Source organism: Protobothrops mucrosquamatus, unplaced genomic scaffold (assembly GCF_001527695.2).
Source record: "Protobothrops mucrosquamatus isolate PMUCROS unplaced genomic scaffold, P.Mucros_1.0 scaffold_144, whole genome shotgun sequence".
Taxonomy (NCBI): domain Eukaryota; kingdom Metazoa; phylum Chordata; class Lepidosauria; order Squamata; family Viperidae; genus Protobothrops; species Protobothrops mucrosquamatus.
In genome coordinates, this window is record NW_015386220.1 from 76829 (window position 1) to 87364 (window position 10536).

General features: G+C 43.4%; 1 protein-coding gene across 1 annotated transcript in view; it reads right to left on the reverse strand.

Moving 5' to 3' along the window:
• ADCY7 (adenylate cyclase 7) overlaps nt 1-10536 on the reverse strand; it is a 46321-nt gene that overhangs the window by 20620 nt on the left and 15165 nt on the right. The window contains exons 9-12 of the mRNA XM_029284694.1: nt 5867-5999; nt 2460-2645; nt 1719-1759; nt 450-503 (exon numbers count right to left, since the gene is read on the reverse strand). Of these exons, the coding sequence (XP_029140527.1) occupies nt 450-503; nt 1719-1759; nt 2460-2645; nt 5867-5999 (414 nt within the window). The remainder of the gene's footprint in view (nt 1-449; nt 504-1718; nt 1760-2459; nt 2646-5866; nt 6000-10536) is intronic.

Sequence of the window (10536 nt, forward strand, 5' to 3'; positions counted from 1 at the left end):
ATACAAGGCTGGAATGGTTGCTGAACAGATTTGTGCAATTTTGTGGCTTGTGACACTAAAGCAAGAAAATTCTCCAATTGGATTCACATTCATAACTCGGTTTGTTTGGCAATGGCTAAGCATGACACGGGAGCTCAGTTAAGGAGTTCATAAAACCATGATTTATGGCTTAGCTTGCTGTATGTGAATCCAGCCACTGTTGTCTTTTTCATCTGTCAGAGAGGATATCAACTGACTTTAGAGCAGGAGTGTCCAACTTTGGCAACTTTAAGATCTGTGGACTTCAACTCCCAGAATTCCTCAGCCAACCTTATTGGACCTCAAGTTGCCAATGATGGACACCCCTGCTTTAGGAAGAGGTGAAATGAGAAATTACCAGGAAAATTACCAGCACACTGGGGGGGGGGGAAGCAACAATCAGTGAAAGTAAAAGAGGAAGAAAAACTCACTTATAGGTTAGAACAGAAGGAGGACATAACTGGTGTGGTCTAGATCCATCCCAACTAACAGACAGATAGAGAAAGAGAAAGGAAAGGTTGATGGAACACATTAGATTATTAGATCCAGGCCAATAATTAGCAAATCAATTAAAACATTTTCCTCAAAATCACAGCAACAGCAATCTCTTCTGGGATACTTGCATTCTCCCGAAGGAACCTTAAATTATTTTGAAAAAAGAAAAGCCTTATGTCCCTTCTTTAAAAAGTTTGAAGGAGCCAATTTAAAAATGTAAGAATCAATTAAAACATAACTAGTTTATGCTGTTCAAAAGCACATAAAGCAATAACCAGAAAACATGTACATGGCTGTGTTACCTGTCCATGTTTGTTTTACTTTGGCAAGACACAGTAGGTAAAACATTACATTTGGCATCAGCAGAACTTCATGTCTGTCTGTCTGTCTGTCTGTCTGTCTGTCTGTCTGTCTGTCTGTCTGTCTGTCTGTCTGTCTATATCTATCTATCTATCTATCTATCTATCTATCTATCTATCTATCTATCTATCTATCTATCTATCTATCTATCTATCTCTATATCTGCTGCTGCCAAGAGAGGCATTTGTTAAGTGAAATTTGCCCCATTTTACGAACTTGTTAAGTGAATCACGGCAGTTGTTAAGTTAGTAACATGGTTGTTAAGTGCTCTCTGACTTTGGTTCTTTTCTTGCAGACATTTCATTACCCAGCTGTGTAACATCATCAATGCTAGGAGGGAGTGGGGTTTGTGGGAAGGAGGGAGGAAGAGTGGTAGGGTCCTTTGTGCTCTGTGAGTTTGGTTGGGTTTTTTGCAGACATTTCACTACCCAACTAGGTAACATCATCAGTGCTAACAACTAAGCCCGGAGAGCACCAAGGACCCTTGCAGTTCAATCCTGAGCTACAGATTTTCTCTTCTCTTGGTGATCGTCTGCTAAACTTCTCTTCCAGGGGGAGAGTTTGGCGTTTATATAGATCAGGGGTAGGCAACCTTGGCTCTTTTATGACTCGTGGACTTCAACTCCCAGAATTCCTGAGCCAGCAGGAATTCTGGGAGTTGAAGTCCACGAGTCATAAAAGAGCCAAGGTTGCCCATCCCTGATATAGATTCTCCTTTAATTGCATTGCACATGCTGGTCTTTGATCTTTCTCCTTCCTTATAAAGCGCTTTACAGGCTGGAAGATTAAGAAAAGGTACTGAAGCAAGGTCTTAACCAGGCAGTAAAGAAGGAGATGGAACTTGCCTCTCCGAGGTCCTCTGACGACTTGCGAGTTGCAGGGCTATCTCCTAAGCAAGGGGAAAGCATGGAGAAGAACATTTTACTTTTTAAAGAAGCAAATAATGCATATAGATTTTGTACTCTAAATATGACGGGTACCCATAAATAAGGGTGATCTAGACTCAATTCTCCAGAAGAGAAAAAGTATCATAAATGGTTGGGAGCTGCTATAATGCCACCTTCAAAAATAGGAGGAGAACAAGGGCAAAAGCCTTATGACCTCTACAAAACTGCTCAGCGGATGTTTTCCATCCTCAATCTTTGCAGCTCTTTGATGCAAAATTATGAATTTAACTTATATCCATTACAAATGGGAAACACACTCACTGTAGGAGGAGAGCCAGAACCTGGGGATGGAGTTAAAAGAGGGAATCAGCCTAGAATCCCTACATAGCCACAAGCAAAATAAATACAACCACCCTTGAATTCCGTTGACCCCTATCTAATGCCAAGCAGCGGCTAACTTTAGTTGAGAAGATTCCTGGGCATAGGCATGAGTAATTGCAATAAATCAGTTTAATAGGACCTTCGCACGTGGACTTGTTCTTTCATACCTGACAATGACAGGTATGAAAAGGAATGTGTTCCTGAATAGCCATTTTTCAATTCCTTGTTTTCCTGTTCATGAGAAACCTCATGCTTGCTTCCATATCTCATCAAAGGACTTGGGAAGACAATTTCGAAGAACATACAGCCAAGATTTACCTTCCTGCGTCTGCGGTTGGGCGCAGAAGTCTCACTGCTCACACTCTCTCGATGGTTGAGGTGAGAAAAAGGACGAGCTGCACCCCAGGATTCCAAGTATCGTGACATCCGGACAGAGGCTCTCATCTTTAAGCCATCCTGCACTCTGGATTGAGGGAAATGATTGTTGGTGGCACGCTGTTTTGACTAATGAGAGAGGGAGAGAGAGAGAGAGAGAGAGAGAGAGAGAGAGAGAGAGAGAGAGAGAGGGAGGGGGAGAGAGAGAATATAAATTATTACATTGGGCACATTATTTATTTTATCTTCTGGAGTCCTTAGTGCCTCTCTGAACTTGGTTGTTCTTGCAGACATTTCATGACCCAACTCAGTTACATGATCAGTGCCGGTGAGTGTGAGGTTTACTCCCTGCTTATATACCATAGACTGCCCCGCCGGTGTTGGTGGGGATGTGGTTTTTCTCCTCAGTAGTTCCTTGATTAGGTATTGTTTTCTGCTAGATTGTTTGTCTGGGATTAATCCTTGCTTATAAAGGTGTTGGTTGCTGGAGAAGACGTGTTCTAGTCTTTTGGTTTCCTTCTTAGCTTTTCAAAATTGTCTTTTTGAATGGCGTGTAAATGGTGTTTATCTCTGTATTCGTTGATGGCTGATTTGTCTGAATGCCAAACTTCCAGGAATTCCCTACAATTTTTGGATTTCACTTGGTTTCAGATGTTCAGTTTTCCAGTTGAAGCTATCTTTGAGCACTAGCCCTGATGATGTTACCTACTTGGATAATGAAACGTCTGCAAGCTAACAACCAAACTCAGAAGGCAGAATTCAGTTTTGGAGCTATATTCTCTTCTATTGGATTTTACATTCTATAGGCTTAGTTGCTGCTCCAAAGGCTGACTTTGAGCACTTCATAGTCCCACTATGGGTAAACAGGATTAAAAGAACTAAAATAAAACCCAGAAACCAGTTAATAGCAAGCATTAACCTCCACAAATTGTAAGTGGTAATGGGTTCGTGGGTCTTTACCCAAAAAAAAACCACTTTTATCCAATTTTGAGTAATTTAACCTGGCTTGGGAAGCACTGCTCTAGAAGAATGTAGTCTGTGCAGGGTTATTAATTTGGAACTGTGACTGCTTGTTGTCTGCTATGTTCTGTAAAGTAGCACTAATAGCCTTTATTAATGAAAATATCTAAGGCAAACAGGTTGCCATTGGCCTTGGACTTATGTCAGAGCTGTAGAAATTGCTGAAAAACAGAGGGGGAAAAAAAAAAAAACCCCGAATCTCTTTTGTAAGCCGAGCAAAGCAAACGAGGAGTGTTCATTGTGCAACGGCTTTTATTTAAAACAAAAACAAAAAAAAAAACCAGTTCTTCTCAAAATGCTGGTAGAACTGCACTTAAAGCAAGGGTGGGAGTTTGAGGGCCTACTCTGTTTAATTACACACATTTAAAGAACAAACGTTCTGGATTCCTGAAGGGCTCCGTGGAGATCAAAATTTAAAAGCCATTGTTTCACGGGGATCCGTGGTTCATGGCAACTGAATGTCGAATACATTCTCCCTCTCCTTTTCCAAGCGCACGCAACCAAAATAAAACCTCCTGGCTTGCAGGCTTCAGTTTAGTTCAGCTTTTGATACCTCACCTGACCCTCATTATGCCCAATTTCTGTACAACAGACCTGGTTACAATCACAACACATAATAAAGATTCCCCCCCCCCCCAAAAAAAGGAGGACGAGGAAGCAAGCAGAGAGCCGTGGGTTTGCAAAATATAACCGTAGGCCACCTGATCAAAGGCAAGCTTGGTGTCAGCAGAAGAATACATATATTTAGACAACATCACTCAACTGTATTTTTAGATTAGGCTTATTTAGCTCCTCTCTGCATACTTCTGTTTCTTTTTTTCTGTTTCTTTTCAGCTTTCTATTTTGCACGGACATGCTACAGACACTCAGATGTGGCTGAATAACCTAAAACGAAGTGTGCAGCCTTGACTTTTTCACTTTTGCAACCACCGACTTCGGCATGCCTCCAGAAGCAGTGGGTGCTCCATCACTGGAGGTTTTTAAAAAGAAATTGGACATTTGTCATTTGTTCAAAATGGTATAGGGTCTCCTGCTTGAGCAGGGAGATGGACTAGAAGACCTCCAGGGACTTCTTTGGAGAAGATGGATTGATTATATATGAAAAGTATTATTTAGCTTAATATGGCTGAATATTATTTTTAGTTCTACGATTTAATTATAATATTATTTTGAGATGTTATAGATAGAAGAAGTATAAGATTGAAAAGTATTATTTAGCTTTTGATTATGATTTAATTATAACATTATTTAGAGATTTTATAGATATAGATGAACTAGGAGATTGAAAAGTATCATTTAGCTTATGAGTGAATTTAAGATTATTATTAATACCTAGTTTAATAGGGTTGAATATTATTTTGAATTTTATGGTTTAATTATATTATTATTTTGGTTGTTAATTAGGTATATTATTATTTTTGTTAATTGGTTAATACTTATTTTGAAAGGGAGTTAAAGTATGTTATGGATTTAACTGCTAGTATAGTTGGGTAATGTTATTTAGATTATGATTGTTTATTTGTACCCTGTAATCAGCTCTGGGAAGTGGGGGTGGGAGGGGAGGGTGGGGAGGAAGGGGGGACATATATTGTAAAAAAATTTAAAGTTCTTAATTAAAAAAAAAAGACCTCCAGGGACTTTTCCAACTCTGTTATTCTGTAATTCTATAATTCTCGCTGGTCATTTCTTTATTATAGGCATTGACCAACATGGCATTTAGATGGTCTTCTCCTATCTTCCCTAAAGGCTCCAGATCCTTTTGTCCCTCAGCTTTCCATGCGGGGTTTCTCAAGATGCCAATCGTTTCTTCAATTATTCCAGATGTGAGGCTTCAGTTCCTTCCTTTCTATTTCCCATCAATTATCTTGGCTGTCTGCCCAACAACTTCGTAGCTTGCTTTCACAACGCCTGTATGAAATGCTTAATTACCTCTGAGTGATTCCCCTATTCGTGCTAGCAACCTTTTTTTCCTGAGCAATTCATAGCTGGATTAGTTCACACACCACCACTCTTCCTCAGTGTTTCTCAACTTTGGCAACTCTAAGAGGTGTGAACTTCAACTCCCAGAATTCCCCAGCCAGCCTTGCTGGCTGGGGAATTCTGGGAGCTGAAGTCCACACCTCTTAGAGTTGCTAAGATCTAAGAAACACTGATCTATGCCATTGTACTGGTTTGCATGTTTTTAGTTTTCCACCAGTGCAAACTCAACTATTTGTGAGCGGCCCAATACATCATGTTAAACCATGACACAGCATGACACGTGTGAAACAAGGGAGCCACTCATAGGGTGTGTGGGTTTTCTTTTTCTTTTTACATCCAAGAATGCCTACCCTGGGGTCAATCACCAAATAACTCTTGATGTTCATGGTTTCAAGATAGGGATCCCGGAGATGCCCGTTTCCTTCTTCCACCTCATAAGCTTTGCCGAGATGATTGAGGGTTGCTTCCGTGATGTGCACGCGGCTGCAAAGAGGACGGAGAGAGACAGGTGGACAAAAGGCTGAAATGTTTGCAGAAACGCCATTCCCAGGAATCGATTACCATTACAATGGCTGCTGCCGATAACTCTCTGCTGCCACACATTTGGCAGCCAAAATCAAGATTCCTGGCAGGATGGCTCTTGAACAGCTCAGCTGGATAGCATGATAGAGCATCCAGTCATGCCAATTCACATAACTTTGTGCAGTGTTTGCTACTGTTTTCAGAGAGAGAGAGGGGGGAGAGGGAGGGGGAGACAGAGGGAAGGAGAACAAGAGAGAGGGAGAGAGCAAGAGCGAGAAAGCGAGGGCGGGAGGGAGGGAAGGAGAGAGAGAGGGAGGAAGGGAGGGAGGGAGGGAAAGAGGAAGGGAAAGGGAGAAGGAGAGGGAGAGGGAAGGAGGGAGGGAGAGGGAGGGAGCCTCCCTCTTACTCTCACTCCCTCTCTCCTCTCCCTCCCAGAGGGAGAGGGAGAGGGAGAGGGAGGGACAGAGAAAGGGAGGGAAGGGGAGAGAGAGGGAGGGAGGGAGGGAGGGAGGGGGAGAGAGGGAGGGAGATGGAGAGGGAAGGAAGGAGGGAGGGAGCTTGATTGTTTTCTTGCAGACATTTCATTACCCAAACTACGTAACATCATCAGTCCTCTAAATACCTTATTTCAACCCCGAGCTGCAAATATTCTCCTTTATTGGGTGTTTGGTTCACACATCACAAACCACAGTACACTTTATTCATTTGGATCCCCTTTGTTCTCTGACCCGTGCATAATTCTGGTTTATTTAACAAGCTATACTTCGGCATATCATGCAAACCCAAGAGGAGAGGCGGAGGGGGGGAGAAGCAAAGGAAGGCGCTGAATAACAATGGAACAAGGTCTGAGGAGGGTGTCATAATTCTGGCTCACCCTCGTGACAGCCCCTCTTTCTTCGTGTAGTCTTCTTGGGAAAGTGCAATTAGAAGCAGGAAAGAAAAGACTACATAAATGTCATGAGTTCCTTCAAGGGAGAAGAGGATACACATAAAGGAAGCCACAGTTACCAGCACAAAGGATTGGATAAAATATAATACAGTAGTTAGAAAATAGTAGACTTCCTTGTCACATGAGTCTTTGATCTGAAGAATAGACCAGGCCAGTTTGGAAGAAGATTGCATTTCTGGGAAGGTCCTTCAGCATGTTCAGTGACCAAACAATTAAACTAAATAAAACAGCAGTCCCCACGCATGGTTGACGGATATAAGGTCTTCTTAAATATCTGGGGCTAAGAGGGCCTACAGGTAGACCCACACATCCAACATCCTCCAGCATCTCACCACTGTTCCTCGCCACCCTCAGCATCTACTACCAAAAGCAACCGTTTCACATGGTCTCTATGCAGGATCAGTATCAGGTGCAAATAACCAGGAGTATTCATTGGAGACAAAGTAGAGAAGAGTTTATTGTTGCTTACCTAAACCCAAGAATCCAGTCAACTAATGGTTGATACTAAATTGGTGCTAGATAAAAGTCAACGGAATTCATGGGTGGGCTGGATTTGAGTCTCTTGTGGCAACACAATGACTCCAAACTAATGACAGGCTTAACTCCGCCTTCTAACTCTGCCTGCTCTTCTACAGTCAGCCTTGTTTATTTTCTCGCTTTTCTCTGCTTTTCTTCCTCTTTCCCTCAATTCCCCAATACAGTAGAGGTTTCAGCTGTTAAAAGCACCCTTCTTGCTTTTCCCCCACTATGTTTGTCTACTTGGCAATATTGCTCTGATGAGTACCGTCCCTTTCAACAAAGGAGACGAACGTAGTGCCCATCAAAGTGATTACTACGTGCTTAGCACAGAGGCACTCTCAAGACAGGGTGCCAAATGGCCCATTGTGTTTTCAACTGGAAGAAGACTTCATTCAATTTTAATTCAATTTTAGACCGAGAGCACTTTTCTTTCATCTCCTACCTTGCTTAAATAACTTCTGAGTGCCTCACACTCTACGCCCTTCTCCAAGAGTTTACTCAGCTGGCTTGCACTGAGGGTTTTCAGGAAGCTTTAAAACATGCGCTGAGCAGGACCGCTTACTTAGTAATACACACACACACACCCCAAAGCACTTTCCAATGTTACGGAAAGAAAAGAGCAAATGCCATTGTGGGATTATTTGTACTTTTCTACAAAACAGGAACTGTTGACCTGAGAGGAACCAATGAAGACTAACAATAGATCTCAGCCTCAGTTGAGATAATGGAGGAAGCAGAATGCCAATATTGTTTGATTTTGCCCCAGCACCCAACAATGTGTCATGCTATCATTTATTTGAGATTTTATCAGCTAGCTGGTGAATCAATAGGACCTTTGGTCTTCAAAAGCTTCAGTCTAGAAGACTCCAAGGTCCCTTCCTACTCTGTGATTTTGTTATTCTGTTATTCAGCCAAGTTTACTCATTCATTCATTCATTCATTCATTCATTCATTCATTCCTGGGAATAAAACACAGAGCAGCAGGGAAAACTACTTAGGGCTCCCTCATTCCTAAGACCAACCCTCAGATCTAAAAACAGATGAAGGATGATACAAAGAGTTTTGAATTATCCCTCCGGTTAAGATACTGTATATAAAAACTTAGCGGTGGAATTTAGTTCTTTTTTCTCTTTTGTGGGCAAACAGTTGTGTTTTCAAAATATTCTCTGCCTCTCATAGTGCAGGGAAGTGTTTTTAAAGATAAGAGTTTGTTCAATTAAATGGCCACGTTCTGGCTTTGCAGTTTTCTGGTTTCATCCAGAACAAGCAAGACGTTGGCAGATATGCAATCATAACTCCAGGGAAAGACTCAGAGTGAAATAGTTTATTCTGCGATTATGTCCTGAAACTAACGTGCCTTTCCTTCTGAAAAGCCACACACTGAGCTATGGCAACTATAAAGCAGGTGTCCAGGTACACAAAGAAGGTGATGTTGCACTTACAGGAATAGCCAGCAAACAGGTAAGCTCATGTACCAGAAAGAATCAATAATCAATCCATCTGGTGCCATAAAAGTGACTAAAAATAAACTCCCTTGTTGCCTCTTTCAGAGACTAAAATACTGTTAACAAGGATGGAAATGATTCTGCAGACCCAGGAAAATATTTACAAAGCAGTTCCATCAGTTACAAGATATCCTGAGGTCTCTTTTGCAGCTTTCCAGGCCCTCCATAGTAAAGACACACATCTTACTAGCCAGAATCCAGGTTAGCAACTCTGAGTATATTATGGAGACAATTGTGATTTTTATCAGGTGGTGAATGGCAACCAAAGCTGAGAATTCACTAAACAGAAGAGGGAGGGAGGAAGGGAGGGAGGGAAGGAAGGAAGGAAGGAGTTGAATTCAGCTCTTTATCAATTGCTTACCAAGTTGTGCATCCCCCAACATACACTCATACATTAAAACCTGGTTTAGAAATCACATCAAACAATTGGGGTTCACCCAACAGACTCAGCAGGATAGAGAACCTACAGCCTACCAGGGGCCCCCAACATGTCAGGACGGCACTGCTCAAAATTGAAAGTATCTCTCTGCATAGTTTTCATGCAAAAGTAAGAATTGGAATAAAAGCAGCTTACTTCCTAAAAGCCTTCTGGTTCCATTCTCACACCCACAAACCAGGAAAAGTGGCCAGACATCCCATTCTGAAAATTGGCAACGAAGAGTGAGGGCAAATGTTGGGCTATGTTTGCACTAGAGCAGTGGTGGCGAACCTATGGCACGCGTGCCAGAGGCGGCACTCAGAGCCCTCTCTATGGGCACGTGTGCCATGCCCCGGAGATGGCAACTGCCCTTCTTCAACCAGCTGCCCGCTAACTCGCCGAGGTCCACATGGCTGGATGCATCCCAGCATGGATGGTTTCCCTCCCCCCCATCCCATCCCTCCTGGCCTCGCATGCTCTCTTTTTTAAGGGCATGACCCACTGCATCGCCTCTTCAGCTGTCAGCTGGCCGTCCAGCTCAGAGGCGGCTTCTCTAAACTGCTGGCGGCAGGCTGCGGAGCCCCAGAGTGCACCAGTCGAGGGGCTGGCAGGCTGTGGCTGCTGATGGACACTGTCGGCCCCCATGCGCTCGCTGGCCTCTGTGTGCAGGGGCCGATGGTGTCAGGCAGCAGCCACCTCAGCCCCTGCCTCACCTTGCCTTGTGACAATGGCACCCCCGCCCTGCCTCGCCTCACCCCGCAGGATAGAGCCTCCTGCCCACCGCCCCACCTGCCAGAGACCCCCTGGATCTCCCCCAACCCTGCCCAGCCCCCACAAGCATCCCTCCCCATGAGCAACATCGAGGTGACCACGCTCACCTTGGCCACACCCACCCAGTCTGCCACAACCACCACAGGCATACCCACCCAATGGGCCATGCCCACCTGGCACCCAGCGATAAACAAGTGGGTTTGGGGTTGCAGTTTGGGCACTCGGTCTCTAAAAGGTTTGCCATCACTGCACTAGAGGAAAGAGTTAGGGGCACTTTGCTTCCCAATCATGACAAAGAACCCAAAATATCTCCTCCTGATTCTTGCTCTAATGCCA